Source organism: Dendrobium catenatum, unplaced genomic scaffold, assembly GCF_001605985.2.
Source record: "Dendrobium catenatum unplaced genomic scaffold, ASM160598v2 fragScaff_scaffold_1446, whole genome shotgun sequence".
In the NCBI taxonomy this organism is placed as follows: Eukaryota; Viridiplantae; Streptophyta; class Magnoliopsida; order Asparagales; family Orchidaceae; genus Dendrobium; species Dendrobium catenatum.
Genome location: NW_021319908.1, coordinates 186,607 through 210,701, shown reverse-complemented (window position 1 = coordinate 210,701; position 24,095 = coordinate 186,607). Strand labels below are relative to the sequence as shown.

The 24,095-nt window shown below is 35.5% G+C and overlaps 1 protein-coding gene across 1 annotated transcript; it reads left to right on the top strand.

Annotated features, from left to right (window-relative positions):
• Positions 1-166: 166 nt before the first annotated feature.
• LOC110092463 (phytochrome A) lies at positions 167-23,914 on the top strand. The gene is made up of 4 exons (XM_020817019.2): positions 167-2,928; positions 3,059-3,875; positions 6,783-7,073; positions 23,527-23,914. Exons 1-4 carry the CDS (start codon positions 885-887, stop codon positions 23,747-23,749), a joined length of 3,375 nt encoding a protein of 1,124 aa, XP_020672678.1. The 5' UTR covers positions 167-884; the 3' UTR covers positions 23,750-23,914.
• Positions 23,915-24,095: the final 181 nt, after the last annotated feature.

Here is a 24,095-nt window from a genome sequence, read left to right as displayed (position 1 = left end):
TAATGTCACTCTACTCTCTTCAATGAAAGATTAAAAAAGTTAAAAAAAGATTAAAAAAAAAGAAAACCCACAAATTAAGAACAATAAATCGGATCACTTTCTTTCTGATCCCTTCCCATTCTTAAATAAATAAATAATAATAAAACTACACAAATTCGCCAAAATCCGAACAGAGCTGGTGGAGGGCTCGCCCGGTTTCTTCTAGTTTCTTGCTCCCGCTTTTACAATATCTTATTGATTTTACCATCCACTTGCCATGGACTTTGTCGGCCTTTTCTCCTCAGAGTGGGCGAGAGCTCTTTGTTTCTTGAAGGTGGTGTACCAGCGCTTTACCAACATCACGAGGTCCGCAGACTACCTGTGTGTTCCCCGAAACCTCTTCTTCAATCCGATCGATCAATCGTAATTTTTTCTCCGCCGATCGTTCCCTACTTGCCACAGTTTCAATTCTCGCGCGAAGCTGGTTTTTCAGCTTCATAGCTTTCGGTGACGCGAGGTATATATTTATGTTAGTTTGTGAAGACGGAGATTTAAGTTAGGAATTTCTTTCTTTAGGATTCTGGCATCTGAGAAAGTTTGGATTTTGTTACATGGTCGGAGATCGGAAGGATATTTTTTTTTTCTTGACACCTTTTAAGGAGCCTTCGGAGTTCAAAACATCCTGTGGGGATTTGGTGCTTGCAGCATCGTAAGATCAACGAAGATGTATGGATCTTTTGTTTATTTTGGGAAAATAGTCATATATATCTTTGTAGTAGAAATTATTTTCTCTTTCTAATAGTCATATCTTGCTGGGTATCTGGAAATCTTGAGCTGTGAATTGACTTTGAGCATTCTGAAACTGTTCAACTCGAGCCATAGAAGCACTTTTCGTTTGAAAAAAAATGTCTACATCAAGACCCTCACAGTCCTCTTCTAGCTCCAGCAGAAGCAGGCACAGTGCTGCTCGAGCAATGGCTCAGACCACCGTGGATGCGAAGCTTGACTCTGCGTTTGAAGCCATGGGCACGTCTTTTGACTACTCTCAGTCAGTAAGGGCTCCACCTGACGAAAGGAGATCTGCGAAGGTGACTGCCTACTTGCAACACATCCAAAGGGGCAAGCTAATCCAACCATTTGGTTGTTTGCTGGCTTTAGATGAGAAAACCTTCAAGGTCGTAGCTTTCTCTGAGAATGCCTCAGAGATGCTCACTATGGTCAGCCACGCAGTTCCCAGTGTTGGGGATCACCAAACACTCGGCATTGGAACAGATGTGAAGAGCCTCTTTACTTCCCCTAGTACTGCAGCACTTCAGAAGGCGTTGGGCTTTCCAGAGGTTTCTCTGCTTAATCCAATTCTTGTCCACTGCAAGAGCTCTGGTAGACCATTTTATGCTATTGTTCATAGGGTCACTGGTTGTTTGATTGTAGATTTTGAGCCTGTGAAGCCTAGTGATGTGCCCATGACTGCTGCTGGGGCTTTACAGTCTTACAAACTTGCTGCGAAGGCCATCTCTAGGCTTCAGTCATTGCGTGGTGGGAGCATGAAGAATCTTTGTAAAGCTGTTGTTGAAGAGGTGTTTGAGCTGACAGGGTATGATAGGGTCATGGCTTACAAGTTTCATGAAGATGATCATGGGGAGGTTTTTGCTGAAATTATAAAACCAGGCATGGAACCATATCTTGGCCTGCATTATCCCGCTACTGATATACCTCAGGCTGCAAGGTTTCTTTTTATGAAGAACAAAGTTCGAATGATCTGTGACTGCCGAGCAAAGCATGTAAGGATTTATCAAGATGAGAGTCTTCCTTTTGATATCAGTTTCTGTGGCAGTACACTTAGGGCACCACACAGTTGCCATTTACAATATATGGAAAATATGAATTCAATTGCTTCTCTGGTCATGGCTGTGATAGTGAATGGAAAAGATGATGATGGTGATGAGGCTGAACAGAATCAGCAGGAGCAGAAAAGTAAGAAGCTCTGGGGACTGGTGGTCTGCCATAATGAGACTCCGAGGTTTGTTCCATTCCCATTAAGATATGCCTGTGAATTCTTGATGCAAGTTTTTGCTATACATGTGAACAAAGAATTTGAGTTGGAAAGCCAGATTAGGCAGAAGAATATTCTGAGAACCCAGACAATGTTGTGTGATATGCTGCTACGGGATTCTGTCCCTCTGGGAATCATAACTCAAACTCCTAACATTATGGATTTGGTTAAGTGTGATGGTGCTGCGCTTGTTTACCAAAACAAAGTTTGGCGACTTGGGGTTACTCCAACTGAGTCTCAGATTTTTGACCTTGCTAACTGGCTTTGTAATTGTCACACAGATTACACAGGGTTAAGTACAGACAGCCTGCATGAAGCTGGTTATCCTGGTGCCTTTTCTCTTTGTGACGTAATTTGTGGAATGGCTGCTGCCAGAATTACTTCTAAGGACATGCTTTTCTGGTTTCGGTCCCCAGCGGCTACTGAAATTAGATGGGGAGGTGAAAAGCATGACCCGTCTGATAAGGATGATGGTAGTAGAATGCATCCAAGATCCTCCTTCAAGGCTTTTCTTGATGTTGTTAAGATGAGGAGCTTTCCATGGAGTGACCATGAGATGGATGCTATTCATTCCTTGCAGCTTATACTTCGAGGGACAATCAATGGTACTGATAATTCAATGAAGAAGGCTACGATTGATTCTAAGATGACTGAGCTCAAACTTGAAGGAATGATGGAGTTGCGAGTAGTTACAAATGAGATGGTTCGTTTGATTGAGACAGCCACGGTGCCAATTTTGGCAGTTGATGTTGATGGTCTCATAAATGGATGGAATATGAAAATTGCTGAATTAACTGGCCTTTCTGTTGATGAAGCCATGGGAAAACATCTGCTCACCCTTGTTGACGATTCTTCTGTGGATGGAGTCAAGAAGATGCTTTTCTTAGCACTACAGGGTTAGTTTAAATCCCCCGCTCTCATAATTTTCTACGTTTCATTTCTTTCAGCTCCATTTATTTCTAAAAGCTAATAAATAACGCAAGTAATTTTTATTAGTTATCTTCCTCCTTTGTTGCCTTTGATCAGGAAAAGAGGTTCAAAATATTGAATTTCAAGTTAAAACTTTTGGTATTCGAAGAGATGATGGCCCAGTCATTCTGGTGGTGAATGCATGTGCCAGCAGGAACATCCATGATAATGTGGTCGGAGTATGCTTTGTAGCTCAAGATATTACCAGTCATAAGATGATAATGGATAAGTTTACACGGATAGAAGGAGACTACAAAGCCATCGTGCAGAACCCCAGCCCAATTATCCCCCCTATCTTCGGTGCAGATGAGTTTGGTTGGTGTTCTGAGTGGAATCTAGCCATGGCTAAGCTTTCAGGATGGAATAGAGATGAACTAATTGGCAAAATGCTTTTGGGAGAGGTGTTTGGGATTAATATGGCTTGTTGCCGTATAAAGAACCAAGATTCATTTGTTAATCTCAGCATTCTAATAAATAATGCCATCAGTTGTCATGAGATGGAGAAGCGTTCCTTCAGTTTCATCAGCCGCAGTGGTAGATCTGTGGAGTGTTTGCTCTCAGTCAGCAAAAAAGTTGATGGGGAAGGTAACATAACTGGAGTAGTTTGCTTTCTACATTCAAATAGCCATGAGCTCCAGCAAGTTATACAAGTTCAGCAGTTGACACAACAAACCACAATGAAGAAGTTAAAGGCTTTATCATATATTAGGAGTGAAATTAGAAACCCTCTCTCCGGGATTATGTATTCACAAAAAATACTGGAGGGGACTGAGTTGGATGAAGAACAAAGGCTACTTCTGAACACCGGAGCAAAATGTCACTATCAGTTGAATAGGATCCTCAATGATCTAGACCTAGAGAACATAATGGACAGGTAATTGCTTTAATGCAAACTGATGTGAGAAGTGTTCTTCATTATACTGCCTGATCCTATTATTGTTGATTTTATTTTATTCTTCTTCAGATGTTCTCTAAATTAAAATGTTATTTTAGGATTAGTCGTAGACATTTAAAAAACACTAACAAAATTAGTTTTAAGAGTAAGATTCAACATTTTCATATTTTGAATGTACGTGAAGAAGCTAATGTTATGTGAGAATAGCTAGTGATATTAACAATGTTGTAAAGGATGTGCTTGGAGTATCGAAAGAAAAAGCTCGTAATAGTAAAAAATTGTTAGTGTTAGAATACAAAATGTGTAAAAAAGTTCAAAAGAAACTTTGTTATAAATATTAGTTTGAGTGTAAAAGTTATAATAATTGGGAAAGATATAAAGAGACCCGTAAATAGTCTAAGAAAGTAATATGCGATGTAAAGAGTTCATTTTTTAGTGATTTATATAATAGATTAAATACTAAGGAGGAGCTAGCTGGCCCATATCTTTTCCCTATTTCGGTTGGATTAAATCAAGGATCAACCTTAAGCCCATATCTTTTTGCTTTAGTCATGGATGTTCTTACTAGACATTTGTAAGTGGTTGTACCCTGGTGTATGATTTTTGTTGATGATATTCTTCTTGTTGATAAGATTAGAGAGGGAGTTAAAGGTAAACTTGAATTATGGAGGTCAACCTTAGAGTCTAAATGCTTTCGTTTGAGTAGAATTAAAACTAAATATATGTAGTGTAATTTTAGTAATAATAGATCTAGTGGAGGGATTGCAACTTTGGGCAATCAAGTCATTAATAAGAGCATTCGTTTTAGATATCTTGGGTCTATTGTTCAGAGTGATGGTGAACATTGATGTATTAGATTTGATTTATGTTAAGAAAGGTAAAGATAGACCTAAAAAGACTTGATTAGAAAATATTAGAAGTGACATTTCTTTTTTAGATTTAGATGAGAATTTGACTTTTAACAGGACACAATGGAGAAAAAGGATTCATGTAGCCGATCCCATATAGTGGGATAAATGCTTGCTGTTGTTGTATTAGATACTAAGGCGGGCAAAAGATATATGCATAAGTTAGCCAAACAAAGAGATGAGAGAATTAAGGATTTAGTTTGAGTAAATTATATTAAGGATGAAGATCAGAAAGTATTTTTATTAGAAGTTATTCAATAAAGGTAGATTAGATATTTTGATAAGTTTTTCAATGAATATTGTGAGAATACGAACTTTAGTGACCTTATCACCTTAAATGAAAAGAGAGATTTTTATTTTTTTCAGCGTATTGGTAAAACTGAAGTTAGAGAGGCTTTAAAGAACATGAAGTGTAAAAATGCTTAGGAGATGAAGAAATTTCTTTGTTTATCAAACTTTTTAATATTATTTTGAAGACTAAAAGTGTCAGATGAGTGGAGGAGTGTGTTGATTCCTAATTTTAAGAATAAAGGTGTTGCACATGATTGTGCGAATTATAGAGGAGTTAAGTTAATGTGTCATACTTTAAAATTATGGGAGAGAGTTATTGAGCATAGGTTATGAAGTGATACTAATGTTTCTCAAAATTAATTTGTATTCATGCCATATAGGCACTATGAAAGCTATACATTTATTGAGAGGTTTGAAGGAGAAGTATAGTGAAAATAAGTAGGATGTATATATGATATTTATTGATTTAGAGAAAGTATATTATAAAGTTCCAAGAGAAGTGCTCTGGAGAGATCTAAGAAAGAAAGGGGTTAATAATACTTATATTCAAGTCATTAAAGATATGTATGCAGGAGCTGTTACTTGTGTTCAAACACAAGGTGGTTTGACCAAATATTTTCCTATTTCAGTTGGATTGCATAAAGGATTAGCTTTAAGCCAATATCTTTTGTCTTTAGTCATGGATGTTCTTAGTAGACATTTGCAAGAGGATGTTCCCTTGTGTATGCTTTTTGCTGATAAGATTCTTCTTTGTTGATAAGAATAGAGAGATGGAGTTGAAGGTAACTTGAATTATAGAGGTTAACATTAGAGACTAAATTTTTTTATTTAAGTAGATCTAAAACCGAATATATGGAGTGTAATTTTAGTAATAATAAATCTAGTGAGGTGATTGTGACTTTGGACAATCAAGTCATTAATAAGAGTACACATTTTATATATTTTGGGTCTATTATTCAAAGTGATGGTGAAATATATAGGAATTTTATTAATAGAATTTATGTTGGATGGTTGAAGTGGAGGAATGCATTGGGTCTATTGTGTGATAGATAGTACCCCTAAAACTTAAGAGAAAATTCTATAAGATGTGCGATGCTTCGTGGCATAGAATGTTCGCTATTAAAAGAGAAGCATAAAATTAAGCCAAGTGTTGCAGAAATGAGGATGCTTAGGTGGATGAGTGGCTTCACTCTTAGAGATAGATGCAAAACAAGTATATACGTGAAAGGTTGGAGTACCTCTAGTGACAAATAAGATTAGAGAGAGTCGCCTTAGATGGTTGGTCGCATAAAACGTCAGCCTTCCGATGACCCGGTTAGGAGAGTATATGTATTAGATTTGATTTATGTTAAGAAAGGTTGAGGTAAACCTAAAAATACTTGGTTAGAAAATATTAGAAATGAACTTTTTATTAGATTTAAATGAGAATTTGACTCTTAACATGACACAGTGGAGAAAAAGGATTCATGTAGCCAACCCTACGTAGTGGGATAAAGGCTTGATGTTGTTGTTATTGTTGTTCTTCTTCTTCTGAAGTTTTCTAGATATATTTGTTTCTAGTTATTAAATTAATAGATTTTGGTATTTAATCTGTGCTTTTTATTTCCATAAAATAATTTATATACTTTGAATACTTCTAATAAGTTGATTTTTTCTGAAGTTAATACGTTATTTTCTTCACTTGTAGCTGTTTGGAGTTGGAAATGGATGAATTTACTTTAAAAGATGTGGTGGTTACTGCTGTTAGCCAAGTAATACTTTCAAGTAAAGAAAAGGGAATAAGTGTTGACTATGACATACCTGATAACTTAATAAGCGAACATGTCTATGGAGACAGTCTAAGGCTTCAACAAATCCTTGCTGATTTCTTACTGGTCTGTGTGAAGCATTGTCCAGGTGGGGGACAAGTGGAGATATCTGCTGGGCTGACGAAGGATAAGTTGGGTGAATCTCTTCAGCTGATAAACTTGGAAATAAGGTGTGTATGTTGCTATAATGGATTTCTTTTGTGGTTATTTTTTTTCCTTGCTGGGATATGCAGATGGATCCTGCGGCCTTTTGGAAATATCTTAGTTAATGAATTTAATAGTGGGCTTTACTTGTAGCCCAGGAGTTCATTCGTTGATTGTAGATGAAAAAGATATTTTGAAATATGATGATTTCATTTTTCATTCATTTTCTTTGTGATATTGTAATCATTATGTTTGACTAAAATTTAAGAAGTTTAGTGGAGCTTAGAGCCAATGTTTATTTCTAATTGCACCTAATCAAACTACGGGATTAGAAAATCTAATTGTTTCAAAACATGGTTTCTATTTTTAAATGACCAATCGGGTCATAAGGAAAATATAGAATATTAATTCTTTTTCGTCATAGTTTTGAGTTTGGCTTATGACTTTCTTTAAAACTTAATATTTGATAGTTGCTTGTGCGGTATGTAGTTTGTATTTGGCCGTAGGTCTTCCTTTTGGATAATTAAGACTTTATTTCCTAGTTTCAATCAATAAAATATTTATGATAGGTTTCTATCTTTTAAAAGAATTGGTGAATGAATGTGTTGTTTTTGTGGCATCTAAAAGTATATAATGTTGATTATGGCGTGGGGTAAGCTATTTACTTTCATAATGATAGCCCGTGTCTCAAACATCATTGTTCAACTTCTTTATATTTGAAATGATGCCTGTGTAGATATTGAGATTTACTCTAGTGTATAGTACGTGAGAGAATAATGATTTTTTTCTCATGAATATTTGATTGGATTGAACATTGTATCCACTTCTTTCAATATCAGATATAGACAAATTGATGCATGAAAAAACATACATCAAAATTATTCTATTTTTTTCCATTGTTTCTTTTATTTTTATTTAATTTTTATGTATTTAATTTCAAAATTATATCAATTATATATTTCCTAAATTATATGAATAGAATTTCTAGAACATATTTTTAGCTTTGAATTTTAAGCAGTTTGAATTTATCATATATCCCTATTTATGTAAATTGAGGTTTATTGCTTGTATGTATTGTTATATTTTATTTATAAATCAGAATTTGGTGCTTGCATTCTTCAATATCTTTTATTGAACTAAATTGAATTAAATATCTTTTATTGAACTAAATTGAATTAAATTTCGCTTTTCCCACCTTGATTCCTCTTCCTTCTTTCTTCTCTCCTCTCTCCTTTGTTTATCTCCCTATTGTTTTCTCTAACTAGGTTGATTCCTAAGGGATCATAATCTGTCTATCTCAATGATTCCATCTAATCATGATTCTTGAAAATTGGTTTTGTCGCTCTGCACGTAAGCCCAAGAGGTCAGTCCATTTAATATTTGACATCGGAGAAAGGAAGGATGGTGAAGAGGGATATTCATCATCAATTTGACATTAGAGGGTTTTTAATTATATTAGAAATAGTTTTAAATTTTTGTATGTTGATATAGCATTTTTTTTCTTATTTAACCAACATCTCTAGGTTAAGGTAAAACATTGAAGGATGTACCTTGGTGTATGCTCTAAGGTTGACCTCCATAATTCAAGTTTACCTTCAACTGCCTCTCTAGTCTTATCAACAAGAAGAATATCATTAGCAAAAAGCATACACCAAGTTACATCCTCTTACAAATGTCTAGTGAAAACATCTATGACTAAAGCAAAAAATATGGACTTAAAGGCTGATCCTTGATGTAATCCAACCGAAATAGGAAAATACTTGGTCAAACCACCTTGTGTTTGAACACAAGTAATAGCACATGCATACATATCTTTAATGATTTGAATATAAGCGTTATTAACTCCTTTCTTTTCAAGAACTCTCCATAGTACTTCTCTTGGAACTTTATCATATGCTTTCTCTAAATCAATAAATATCATATGTAGATCCTCATTCTCTCTATATTTCTCCATCATACCTCTCAATAAATGTATGGCTTCCAAGATGGGATTCATGTAGACGACCCCACATAGTGGGACAAAGGCTTGATGATGATGTTGTTGTTGTTGACTTTTTTGGTTTTCAGATCAATGGCTTTGTGATTGTATATTATTTATAAAGTTAAGCGGGTGGATTAAAGGATTGCATCATAGCTTATATTCATTGTTTAAAATTGCATATTCGAGTATTGAGGCGTTTTTCGTTCGTGAGGCGAGGCGTAAGCCTCAAGGCGTTTTGAGGTGTAAGCCTCAAAATCAAAAAATTGTGTAAATAGAAAATGATAAATTTTGTATATAGTAATGAGTAAATAATATATAAAACATAAAAATGCACAAGATATGAAGTGCAATCAAAATATCCCAATAATAAAACAACATGAAATATAATTCAACTTAAACTCCATCTTTCCCAAATCACAGTATTCTTTTCATTAACATATAAGAGTTATTTTGAGCGGTACCGGAACAAAATTTTATTGTAAGAGTTATTTTGAGCGGTACCGAGCAATCGAATGTGGAGTACTCCTAGAGGGTGGCCGGAACTTTTCTCTTCGCCGGAGAGGGGCGGCGCCGGCGGGAGGAGCGGCGGGAAGCTTGGCCGACCGTGCGGGACGCGTCCAGTTTCGCGTACAGAGAGCTGGGAGGTCTTTTTTTCGGAGAGGAGGAATGCCGTGCGGGTTGAAGGGGAGAAAAGCCTACATTTTAAGTGGGTGGGGCCGGTTCTATGAGGCGTACGCCTCACCCAGAATTGCGCAATTGCGCCTCTGAGGCGCGCCTCAGTCCAGGTGAGGCGTACGCCTCATCCAGGTCCAGAATTGCGTAAGCCTCGAGGCGTTTTTTGGTGAAATTGCGCAAAGGCGCGCCTTGAGGCGCGCCTCTAATTGCGCAATTTTAAACCATGTGCTCAACTGTTAGCAGTGCTATAGTTAAAATCGTTCATGTCACAATCTGCAAGCGAAGCTACGCGTCCATTCTTTAAACAGCGGTTCCATGTCAGCAAGTGCCGCATCGGAGGAAACCCTTCAGTGCTGTGACGTTAGTTCATTTTATAATGTCTCGAGTACCACGACGCCAGAATCCATTTTCTGTGTTTTTTCTATAAATAGTTCATTTGTAATGATAGTAGAGGAGTTCTGTCACTTGTTTAATTTCAATTTTTATAGTGCTTCCCTGATTTTTTCTTAGGAGTGACAACTAATGGAATTCAGAGAAGTAATAGATACATTCCATTAGAGTGCTTGGCTTTTGTTTGTGGAATCAATTCTATAAGTTCAAGGAGAAGTTTAGAGGAGATCATTGAACACATCTGATAATATCTTTTCTTTTTTATTTCTTTCTTTTGTGCACTTAGTGAAAATGAAATTGTTTCACTTGATCTTTATATATGGTTAAATTCTCTAATTTTGGATTGATGTTATAAATGGAATGTGGAATAATAATGAATTTTCTTTATCGATAATTTCATGATGTTTTCAATATACCAGGTCTTCATTTAATGCATATAGTAGATATATGCATAGTTAATATCATGTGTAATATGGAACCCAGGAATAGAAAAGAAGGCACAACTAAGTATATTGGATTGGTATAATACAAGCATAGACATAATGTTTTTCATGTATCAAATTTATAGAGATGAATTATCATGAGGGGGTTTTAATAGTACATGCTTTACTTATTCTTCTAAGATTCTCATATGGTGACATATTCTAGGAGTTTAGAGTTGTATTGAGGTTGGAAGGTTTAATTTATCCATTGTCTCTTTATGCTTGACGAAGCAGTTGGTGATGCATATACTTTGAATAACATCAATATAAAAAAGAATCATTTGGAATCATATTATATTTACATTCCATCAATCTAAAATAATTTATTCAAACATTGTTTTATTTAATTATTTTTTTAATTTTAAATTAAATGATAGAATCTTCACCTAAACTTATTTTTATTTAGCAAGGTTTAAAATTGCGTAAATAAGCCTCGAGGCGGTTTTCGTCCGTGAGGCGAGGTGTAAGCCTCGAGGTGGTCTGAGGCGTAGTAAGCCTCACGGACGCAGAATTGCGTAAATGAGAATTTAAGGGTTTTAGCAGATAAATAATAACAAGATTCTATCATACAATAAAAATATCTAAATGACAAGTGGAATTAGTGGAAATTAAGAAAAGATAAGCAATAAAAGCATGTTCTAAAGTACAAAACCATAAAATTATAGTCTATCAGAACTCCCAAAGTACAATTAAGAAGGAACATATAAAATCCAATCATATCCCATCACTAAATGGGTTTTCAAGGGAATCTTCTTCTCCAATTGTATTTATGAATGTCATATCTTCATCATCTTTCATATGACTCACTTTTCTCTTCCCTGTTCAATAAGAATGATCATTAATTCATTCTCATGTTAATTACTCACTTGATATAAATATAATGCAATAACATATAAGAAGTTGTGGAATACCTTTACTTGATAGTTGTGCTGCAGAACTAGTAGATGTATGTGGTGTGGTACTAGTAGATGTGCCCACTTGATATGCTTCGCCTCTCAAGACATTCACACTTAGATCCTCTAGCTGTAAGTCTAATAATGACAAATTTGTCTCATCATCTATGAACCATTCATTATCAGATGACACATCATCACACACCAACGGGTCCTCATCATCCTTCAACCTCTTATTCCTCAACCTCCTATCTCTTAACCTCTTGTTATGCATAATATATATTAAGGAGTTCATTCTGAGTGTTGATAGCCGATTTCTTCTCTTTGTTTGTACTTGACTATATGTATTCCAGTTTCGCTCACACCCAGAAGAAGAACAAGTGAGGCCCAAAACTCTTACAGCAAAACTCTGTAACTCAGGGGTGGAATCACCAAATTGGATCCACCATTCAACTGTTTTCAAGAAGAAAAATGATAATCAGAACTTAATAAAGTGTCTTGTATTTACCAAAATAACTATACCTGGAGACCGTTTGGCAATTATTGATTTTGCTGCATGCAGACCAAAAAAACCCTATTTATTCCGAAATAGAACAAGTTGTAAATATGCAAGCTCACTATCTGTCTGCTCCGGTATTAGTCGTTCCATGCAATGATACAGACCAAGCTTCACTTCTGGGTTTGAAGATTTTCTCTCTGAATATTGAAATTGAGGATTGAGATAATATGCCGCTGCATGTAGATGACGGTGTAACTGTACCTCCCACCGAGCATCAATGATATCCCAAATATCTCTATAACTTGCCCGAATGATTTCTTTCTTTGAAAACTTTCTCATCAAGGCTAAACCCATGAGTGGTTGTAGATGAACTTTGTGATCTTCTTCGCCCTAGAAAGAGCGCTCTTGTGCTGAGGTAAGTCACCAAGTTCCTCCAAAATGAGATCGATACAATGTACTGCGCAGGGGGTCTAATATAGGTGTGTCATCTTCTCCATCAACATCTAACCAGCTACTTTGTATGCACCGCATTGTTAGTCACCACTTGAACAACCAATTGCTCCCCAATCTCTTCAATAACCCCATCTAGTAAATTGAAAATAAATGAAGCATTTTTAACCTCATCTGAAACTTCAACTGATCGTAAAAACACCGTGCCGTAGGGATTGTTGACAAGGATGTTAATCAAGCTCCTGTTCTTCATGTCAGACCATCCATCTGACATACTGGTAACACCAGTCTCAATCCATGTCCGTTTAATCTCATCAATGCTCCGCTCTGTGTTCTGCAGCTCCTTCAAAATCCATGTTCGCAACTCATACATGGATGGTGCCTTCAACCCTCTCCCATACAACCATACAGACCGCAACATATTGAAGTAGGCAGGAGATGTCGCAACATTAAATGGTATGACATTCTAAAAAAAAAACCTGCCAATATCCATGCAAACCTGGCGTCGATCCTCTTTGGTACTAGCCGCAAGCATCATCTCTGCTTGTCCTCTATCCTCTCTTGAATTAGTCATATACTGATCCATAGGACCCCGTGTACTTTTATTATGTATAGTGGAGGAAGAGCCCTTTCGACTCTCGCTCGAAGTAAGCATCATGTTCGAGCCTTTCATTAAATTGCTCATGTTGTAAGTGTTTTGCCGTGGTACTTTTCTTCATGTAAGCAATAATTTCATCCTTCACCTTGTCCGACACTTTTGCCACGGTGCTACGTTCTTATGAGAGCATGATAAGTGTTCCTTCATGCGTGTTACTCCGCCCTTCACCACTTTCTCACAAAAATTGCATTTTAAATACACATACGTCTTCTCGCCGCCTCCTATGTCAACTTGCACACTATATTTCCAAGAAAGGTCACACTGCAATGACGTATTCGCCTTTTCCTTGCCTCTAACCATGTTTTCTAATGCAAAAATCCAAAAACACAAAAAATCAAAAACCCTAGATTTTCTTTTACTTGAAAAATCTAAGCATAAACTAAAAAAAATACCTAAAATCGATTGTGGACTTCTCCTAGAGGGTGGCCGGACACTTCAAGCTCGGCAGAGAGAGCGGCGCCGGCCGGAGAGGCGGCGCTGGCCGGAGAGGCGGCGCCGGCCGGAGAGGCGGCGGGAAGGGAGGCCGAGTGTGCGGGAGCCCGTCTGGTTCGCGTACAGAGGCTGCGGGAAGGATTTTTTTCGGGATTGCTTAGAACCGAACGGGATGAAGGGGAAAAATGGCTTCATTTTAAGTTGGTGGGATCGGGTTGATGAGGTGTATGCCTCACCTATAATTGCGCAATTGCGCCTCAGAGGTGCGCCTCAGCCCAGGTGAGGCGTACGGGTATGCCAAGATGAGAATTGCGTAAGCCTCAAGGCGTATTTGGGGCAAATTGCGCAGAGGCGCGTCTCTTGTTGCGCAATTTTAAACAGAGTTATTTAGTAGGATATTTGTTATAGTTAAAGTAAATAGTACTAGAATTTTCAAATAAACATTCTTTCTTGTGGGATCGATACTCTACTTCATCACTATATTACTTGATTTGGCATGTATACTTGCAAGTATTAAGTTGGGTTTTTATAATTTTTATATTTAAGAAAACCTAAGTATTGTTTAGGGTGAGCCCTAAATTATTTTCATAATTATTTAGGTTACTTCACTGCCCCCATCAGTTATGGATTTCTTTGCATGGGATTGTGGAGGCTAGAGAGGTTGTTTTAGGATCTCACCATAGGAACAAATGTGTTGAAAGCCATCAAACAATAAACGATAATCCCAAACCACCAAGCATGGAACCACAAAAAAGAAACTTCTCTCTTTTTTCATTCATCATGATTAATAACTATAAAGATTTATTTTTTTCTATTTTACATACTAATACACAATAAGGAATGAAAAACCCATGGAGGGGGAGTTGTTTAGGTTGGTTCTCCTTAGAGTGGTTGTAGTGGTACTCAAAATGTTAAGGTTGCTTCCTTGTTTCGTGCCTGGTGGGGCTGATGGTTGGAGGCTAAAATCCCTTTGATTTGGCTTCATTTAAACATTGCCAATTGAGTTCGATGTTGATGCTGTGTTGATTGGATTCTCTTGGATGGGATCATGGTACAAAATTTAACGGAGAGGGTGGACTTGGTTTATATGCGTAGCTGCTCCATGCTTCCTTTGACGCCATGACCTAATTTGGCTTATGTTTGTTTACAGCCATCTAAATAACTTATTATAAGCCTTCATTTATACTTAGTCTTCCTTGGGCCATCAATATAAGGAAATTACAAAATACTTGAAAAATTATAAATAAAAGAAAATTGTACATGCATAGATTATATATATATATATAACATCATAATGCTAATGCCTAAACATTAAGTTAATTTCCTTATCAAGGACCTAATAATAGGCTGGTTATATACTATATCAATTTCATTAAGGGTTGTTTAGTTTTTATAATTTGGAGTTATTGAATGCTTTTTTTGTTTGATTTTAAGTAAAATAAATATAAAGTTTAAAGATGGTGGAGATAGGTGGTAGCGACTGGCTACGGTGGTGGCCGACCGGCGGGTGGTGGTCGCCAGATGGCCGTTGGCGGTGGTGGCGAGAGATCGGTGGCAGTGCTGACCAATGACGGTTAGTGGCTGGCAGTCGCCTGCGATGGTGGTGGGCAGTGGTTGTGGTTGTGGCTGGTGAGTGTTGGCGGCGCTCAAGAGAGCTTGTTTTTGGTATAAATGATTCTCACTCAAAATTGGACGAGTTTAGTTGTTGACCTCTGTGTATTATCCAAAAGTGACAAAAAGAGAGCTCAAACTATTACATGTAGAATCGACAACATATACCTATTTCCTGCGTAAATTCCGCCACAGCTCTACAATTGGCACCGAAGCAGTCCGGATATCCTGCGAGAGTGTCTCGTTTATGTCGTTTCTCTCGTCATTAAAAGGCAATCAAACGAAGCCTTTGCATTTTTGTTCTTCCTCCCACTAACACTCCAAAACTCAAAAATCCCAAAAATCTTGAAATATTTAAAATTAAAATTCAACCATGAAATGCCTAAAGTAAAACTCATCCTCTCTCCGCAACAGTTTGCCGAGATGGACATAGTCAAATATCACATTAGCTTACAAAGAGCTAATGTCTGGTAGAGAATATCACTAGGATTCATTCTCAAACAGTCTCATGTCAGTAAAGACGTGAGACGTGTCATCTAATCGATAGTTTTGCCGTTAAATGACACCGTTGGTAAACGATTATGATCGGGGCCATCTGAACTGAGTGGTTCGCCGCCAAATGACACCACTAAATTATAATTATGGCCAGAGCTCGTATGCTCCTAATGCCATCAAATCCTGGAGATATGAATCAATAGGATATAATCGATATAGTACAAAGCCCTCTATCTGTTAAGGAGGATTCAAAATTTTCCCCTTAGACAAACATTCACTTTAGGTCTATAAGGTATCCTTGGATGAAATAACTCATTGCTGCTAACAAGGATCCTTCTATTAAGTTGGGTTGACTATCTCCTCTGACTAAGTAGACCAAAGACCACGATGATCCTTGATCTTTAAATGTCAATCCTTGATCATAACCATGAGATCTTGATCGGGTCCATCGTCCATTCCCCCACCATCCGCTTTAAGTGCAAGATGATGAAAATTTCAATTTTAAATGTCAATCCTTCCAAACCATAAACTCATGCTGCTACTATATGCCATACACTTATTTTCTACGTTTTGACTAGCCTTAATTGAAAGTTCTCTCTCATTATCGGGAGGAATAATTAACTATAGGTGCTTGTGCCTATAGGAAACTAGAACTCAGATCATAATGTCCTCGTAAAATGAGGGCGAAATCTCTGGGTAGTGTCTTATCTACAAACCCATATGCCTTCCCAAAATTTACCCTATAACATAATCCGTTACAACTCCCCCGAAAGCACAGGGGAGGCCAAGGTGCTAATTTTTGGAGCCCACATTAGTTTACCTCAAAAATGTACTAAAATAGTTTACATTACGTTTACTTTGCTTTGCATTCTGTTCATCTAACCAATACCAATATTTTTAAAAACCGTGCATTTGAAATTATTTGCACCACTTTACTTCCAACCAAATAGCTCTAAGTTTAAAAAATTGGTACATGAAGATATTATTCTCATAAGATAGGAATGAAATCAAGGTTTCCACATTGATAAGAAAAAATAACAAACGCCTAGTGAATTCAAGTCAGGATTAAGGAAACTAAGGAGAAAAAATTTGTAGCCATAGGTTGTAGGAATCTAGTGAAGTACTTCTTTTGTCTTAGCAATGAAGCTTAAAACCTTTTCATATAGAAGATCATTTGCTTTTCTTTATCAATAGCCAATCACTATTACTGTAGCAATCAGATGAAACCCTATACAATGCTTGAACAGGACCAATTTGATTCCCACCTGCTTCTCTTTCTCTCTCTCTCTCTCTCTCCCTCTCTCTCTCTTTTCCTTTTACTGATTACTCATCTTCCCTGTGTCATGAGGTTCTATTTATGTGGGTTTCTCTCGGAAGGTTTTTTTATTGACTCAAAACCCTGTCAAATTACCCTGGAATCATGTTTGGTCAGTTACATATTGATAAGGCATATTGCTAGAGTCTTCCATGTCATTTTGGAGGCATTCATAGTTCTCTAATCCCCAAAACCCTTATATATTGATAAGACATGATAGTATTCCATGTCATTTTGGAGTCATTCATAGTTTTCTAAACTCCAATATCCAAAGCATACTCCAAGGTTATAAAACCTTCAAATATTTATAGCTTATATCAATAGACTTTACATCTTATGGAGAATCACCTTTGCAGCTTTCCCAAAACCATGAAATAGATTCATAATCCTTTTCATACTGATTTGAATCTCAAATTTCAAATGTCATATGAAAGAGAGCAAGAGATCTCAAATATCTTAGAAAGTAAATATAAATTTCTCCTGAACTATCTTCTCTCAAACATAATCTTAATCACTGGAGAAATTTGATTCCCATCTCTCTCTCTCTCTCTCTCTCTCTCTCTCTCTCTCTCCCTTTTACTGATTCTCATCTCCCCTCTGTCATGAGGTTCTATTTATGTTGGCTTCTCTCGGGAGGTCATTAGAAATTGATACTAATTTATGAGAGAAATAATAAATATGAAAGTCATCCAAATTTCAAATGTCATATGAAATAGAGCAAGAGATCTCAAATATCTTAAAAAATAAATATAAATTTCTCCTGAACTATCTTCTCCCAAACATAATCTTAAACACTGGAGCAATTTGATTCCCATGTCTCGCTCTCTCTCTTACTGATTACTCATCTCTCCTTCGTCAAGAGTTTCTATTTATGTGGGCTTCTCTCGGGCGGTCATTAGAAAGTGATATTAACTTATGAGAGAAATAATAAATATGAAAACCATCCAAATTTCAAAGGTCATATGAAAATAAATATAAATTTCTCCTGAACTATCTTCTCCCACACATAATCTTAATCAAATCTTGTTCTAGGATTTTTAATAATGAAAATATTATATGCTGTATTAGGAAGAATCTAGATATATGTAGAGAATTTATCTCCATATATGTAATAATCTCCCATTTGAAGATAGATTTTTTTTATGTATTTATTTTGTGGTTTGTGTCTAAATATATCTCTATACAACACGTCCTCCTAATCAACCTTGAGGTTTGATAGAGCATTTGCAGTCGCTTAGTCTATTAGTGGTAACTTGTTAACCATTACCATAACCTTTGCCCTTCTACCTCTTTGCTCCTTGATCTTGAAATACTATTTATCTTGTTGTGCCTTATTGCCATTTGGAAGCCCCCACCTAATAGAAGCTTTATCTTGCATTAGCCTTCATATTTACCATTAATAAATTTCACATTAAACCATTATTCTGATGTTTCATGTCATTTACAAGGTGTTGTCTTTTTTTTTCTCATACTACCACTATATCACTCTTATCATCTTATGGGAATTATTGTAGAAGGTTGAGACATAACATCCTTCTTTCAGTTATCTCTTAGAGTAAATTCTTCTTGAAGTTAGGAACATGCCTTACATTGCAAAGCTTCCATCTAGTTTTGCTTGTCATCTTTACTTACATATCACTAACTCCGATAAAGTCCAAGGTTCATAAAGTTCTGCTGTCTTATGATTGAGTTGAACTCATTGATGTTCTTGGTGATTAAAACTCTTTCGAACATCTTAAGATTGAAAAAATTCACACAACGTAAACCTTTTTGATGACTAAGGGCTTTTCATACATGTTGGTGAGCAAACTTCGTGATGCTTGATGTGGTTGCTTCATTGAGGATGTTGAAGGTACATGTTGAGGGATAAATAATAAAACCCCCAATACTTTTCTTTCTATCAACTCCCTCTCGTGATCCAGAATTTTGGCTATTCCTTTCAATGGTTGATGGGGCTTTCAAAGTCACTGATAGTCTTATATGTACATGTTTTAGGACTTGAAATACTGATCTTCAAACTTATTAATTGGCTTATGACTTCCATGCTTGGATTCAAAAGCTCTCTCAACTTAAGCTTTAATACCAGTTGCCAGGATAAATAGTAACATGGAGTAACAACACTAATACACGTAAAACTATCATAACAAATCACAATCACATCCATATGCTATATCGCATGGTTTGGTGAGATTCACTTAAATCTTTTCCTTTAGAGAAATCTAAAATTTCACTATGTTTTAAAAGAGATACATGAATATATTCTTCTTATAAGATAGGAGATGAATCAAAACTATTACTTTGATAAGGAAGGCCAACAAATATATGCTGTAGTCAAGATGAGACCAAGCAAACTGGGGAGGAGAAAAAAATTGCAGTCCCTTGCTACAAGAATTAAGTGAAGCACCTCTTTGGTAATAATGTTAAAACTTTTCTGAACTCCTCTATAATGCTATAATAAGGGCAGCTTGTTTCCCCTTTCTTCCTCTGTCGTGATTTTTTAAATTGATTCCTCCCGCTTACTTTTGCTGTAAGGCCTTTTGTTTGGGATGCTCGTGGGAGATCACCTGGGGTGGTATTTATATAAAGATAATATGTAAATATGGAAACTCTTCAACGGGTGAGATATGAGGACATGTAATATTGGAACTCTATGTTAGGCAGGGGGTTTATCTCCACAAATTTACATTCTCCTATTTGAAGATATAGAATGAGTCACAAATAAACAACCAAATCTCTGTTGGAGTTGCCTTCATTAATTTTTTTCTCTTATTGTTTGTTAATGTTTGATGTTCTTTTATCTGTGTTATATTTGTTATTGTTCGACTTGTTTTTAAACTTATATGAACGCAAACAAACATATCAAGAAAAAGAGTGATTTTTTATTATTAAATAAAAAAGAAACAATCAAACTCATGACTTAACATTATAAGAGCAATACTTAACTTATACAACTACTAAACATTGTTTAAATTTTGTTTTATTTTCAACAAAATTTATTTACATATCTAATAATGAATAATATATATCATAATTAGCTTCTAATGAATTGAACACAAACTGATTTTCTTCTACACAACTAATTTCCTCATGATCAAGAATTTGCTATCAGAAAAATGATCCTCCTTTTAATCTACTTAAAACTAGTTAGTTAAAAACTTTGCATATAGAGTAGAGTGAATTGAAAAGTCGAAGAGCGTCTCCATAATGTTTCTTATGGTTGTTTCATTGAAGATGTTGAAGGATATAGATAGCTCCAATTGCTTTTCTGTCTATCAGCTCCCACACTTGATGAAAGATTGTTGCTTATTTCTTTTAGTAATTGATGGAGCTTTACCTCGTAGCAAGTCTTCTATTTGCATCTCCCAGATCTTGAAATTTCAGCAATCGAACTTGTTGATTTTGATCTTTCCATCCTTTATGTTTGAATCTAAAAGCTTTCTCAATCAAAGCTATTATACTTGTTTTTTGATAAATAATATTAACGAGCAATAACATGTATATTAAGAAAAAAATCTTCGTAATACATAGCCACAAGCATACATTTGCGTGTTTTAGTGAGATTATGTCTTGCGGCAAGTTTCACTAAAATTTAAGAAAAGTGCATGAAGATATTTTTCTTATAAAATAGGTGATAAGTCAAATTACAGCTTTGATTTGGTAGGACAATAAAAACTTGCTTTAGTCAAGGTGGATCAAGCAAGCTAGGGGGGAATTGAATGATGGCCTCCATGGTGATGTTGATGAAAAAATCTCTTTGAACTTGATAATGTTGAAATAGGAGCAATTTAGTAACTCTCTCCCTTATATCTTTCAATTTTCATTTAACAAATTTCTCCCTTTCTATGAAAACCTCTTTGAACTTGATAATGTTGAAAAGTTTGAGCAATTTAATTTCTCACTCCCTTTTTATATCTTTCAACTTTTTATTTAACAAATTTCTCCCTTTCTTCCGTTTGTTGAAAGGTGCTTTTTGTGAGGGGTGCTCTTGGAGATAGAAATTTTGATGTACCAGCTTAGCAGTGTTGGCCGAACATCTCTTTATATGACGTCTCTATACGATCAACTTTGGAGATTTATAGAGGCTTTGCATGTTTCAATTCATTTGTTGTGAATTTATTAGCCTTCACCATAATCTTTGCCTTGTTAGGTTGTTAAGACTTGATCCTTAAATACTGTTTACTTTGCAACACCCTCCTATCCTTCAAAAGCTTTTACTTGACAAAGTCTTTATCCCGAATTGTTCTTTTAAAATCACCAATATTAAATATTAAAGTAGCTCATGAGTCATGTCATTCGAATGTCTTGTTATGTAAAAGTTGTCTTTATTATTTTTTTACCATAGCATCCATTCATCCTTTAAGGAATTATTGCAGAAGTTTTGGACATAATCTTGTTCATCCAACTGTTCGAAAGAGAGAAAATTTCTTTAATCTAGTTGTGCAGCAAAACGTGGTTCCCTATACTAATTAGAAAAAGTGTTAGAGAAGACGACTTTTCCAGAAGTTCTCAAAGAAGGAAATAAATTGAAGAAGCATAATAGGAATGTGAAAGCGATATTAAGGATAACTATTTTACCGTAATGTAATTACATAAGATATAGGCCTCTTGGGAGACATTTGAGTTGAATATCTACATCTTGGAAAAGAATCAAATTAAACAGTATATATTTATGTAGTTGATATTGACATTTGTGGTCTAATAATCATTATTATATTTTCTGAACGTCGAGATGATTTATTTACTTTAATGTTATAGAATAATAAAGATTAATCCATAAGCTTTGAGCTGGTCTGAAACATAGATGTAAGATGATATAGTTTAAGTTGGACTTTGTTGTAGGTCAAATTGCTATTATAAGCCATGTCAATTATTTGGTTGAGAACCTGCCGTTATTCTACCTTTATTATATATGTAACATTGCTATCTGAAACATTGCTATCCAAATAACTTAAATCGTAACCAAAAATATATCTTGAAGACAAATATATCCATATTTACGATTTTTATTTCTTTTACTATAAGGGATGAGAATATATTTTAGGTTGAGAGAGAGATGAATATTAATTCAAACTTCAATCTGGGAAGATCCAAGAACTTCACGTGCATTTTGTATCTGTGAGGATTATATTTCCTTAGTTGTTGTTTAGACCTTTGTTTTCATAACGAAGAGATTGCTAAGTTGCTGAGAAATTTCATGCATGCAAATGCACACACCCCTTGTTTATTTTATACTAGAAAGCTACATAATATATATCATAATAAAATTTTTCTTACATTTGTGGAGAGTTGCTGATAATGTAATATGTAAAGATTTTGCTTTGAGACATGGAACGCGTATGTAGTTGTCTTTTCTACTAGATTCACAAGCATATGTTCTTCAGATCATAGTGAATTACACTTATGTCATATAATCATGGTCTTTCTAAAATGTGTGAGCAATTTTCATGGAAAGGATATCACATCAAATCCGATCTTCATAACTTGCTATTTTGATGAGAACTAAATATTGACTAGTGATGGGGTGGTATGATTCGCGTAATTGATACGAAAAGGTTCATAGTGTGATTCAACCTTTAGATTGGCCCTAGTTAAGTTGTGTGTTGAAATGGCATTAATGTTACTTCATTAGCCTTAACTTTTTTATCATTACATAAAACGTACATAAGTATATTTTATCTTCTATACTCTTCTATTTCATTCATAGTTGTTATATTACATCTCATCACCTTAAGCTGAGTTCTACCAATTCTAGTTCATTAGATGGTGGAGTGTCATTGAAAATCTCTTCAAGAACATTATATATTAGATGCTTAATCTCTTCTATGAGTAGAATTTAAGCTTTGCATTGATTTTGCATCTAACCCTTTTTATCAGACTTGAAATAGACTATATCCTTAGCATTTTTAGAACTCCCTTCAATAGGATCTTTGGTCATACAAGCTAGTTCCGTATATGGAGTAGTTTAATTGTAGCGTTATGGGAGGATGTGAAAGTGTCTTGACTCATAGATCTGGATAGATGGAGCGTATGGTGGATTGGTTGGGTCTTGAAATGGTTGAGATGGCGGGAGAAATAACGAAGACCAACTCAATTTTGGCTGATTTGATTTAGCTCTTTAAAAAATAGATTTTCTGAAGGCTAAATGGATGGAGAAAGTCAGCGAACAGCGCAATCTGAATTGCAACTATGCAAAGAAAACTGAGCCATGGTGATCAGGATGGAACTTTTAGGCCTTGTTTGGGCTGAAGGATGGTGAAGGAAATGGATTAAACACATATAAATTGAAGGTTGATCATTAATCTGAAGGTCTTGATTGGAGCTTGTTAATCCTCATTTTTCAATTTTATTATTCAATTCTTATTATACAGTGATATTTTTAAGACTAAGATTTTGTTTGGCATATTTTGTCAATTGAAATGCGAGGTCTTTTTACTGCTGGTTTTCTATCATAACATTCTCCATATTCGAGCAATTTAATAAACAGATGCTAATGATATATAATGTTAACTTAAAATGCTAAGAATTAATTGTAAGTTTGCCCAATTGATGACTCAGATATCACCTAATGAAATCAAACATTTATATGCTTTTTATTCAGGATAACACATACAGGATTTGGAGTGCCAGAAGATTTACTTTCCCAGATGTTTGGAGGGAAGGAAGACCTCTCAGAAGAGGGTATGAGTCTGCTGGTTTGCAGAAAGCTCCTTAAGCTCATGAATGGAGATGCACGTTACCTTAGAGAAGCAAACAAGTCTGCCTTCATCCTTTCAGCAGAGCTGGCTTGTGCCTCTAAAATTAGAGCTAGTAGGGATAAATAGGCTTGAAGACTCTTCTGCTGATGTAAAAAACTTGCAACTCCTCTGTAGTGTGACTTGCTTTTCCTTTTTTTTTTTTTTGAACTCCAGTCTAGTCTTTACAACTGATGATTGGAGTGGAAGGAACAAAATGGTGTTAAATAAATGTGCAGTTTAGTTTTGAGTAAATTTTTTGTGATGATTTTTTTTTTCCAGAAATGCTGATTTGTTGGGTGTTTTTATTGTGTTGGAATCTGTTATATTATGCAGATAATAAAATTTATATATTAATTATATAGATTTGATAGTTTTGTGAGATATGTATGTAAATTTCCCTAATAATTAACACAGTTTAAAGTTGTGTTTTATA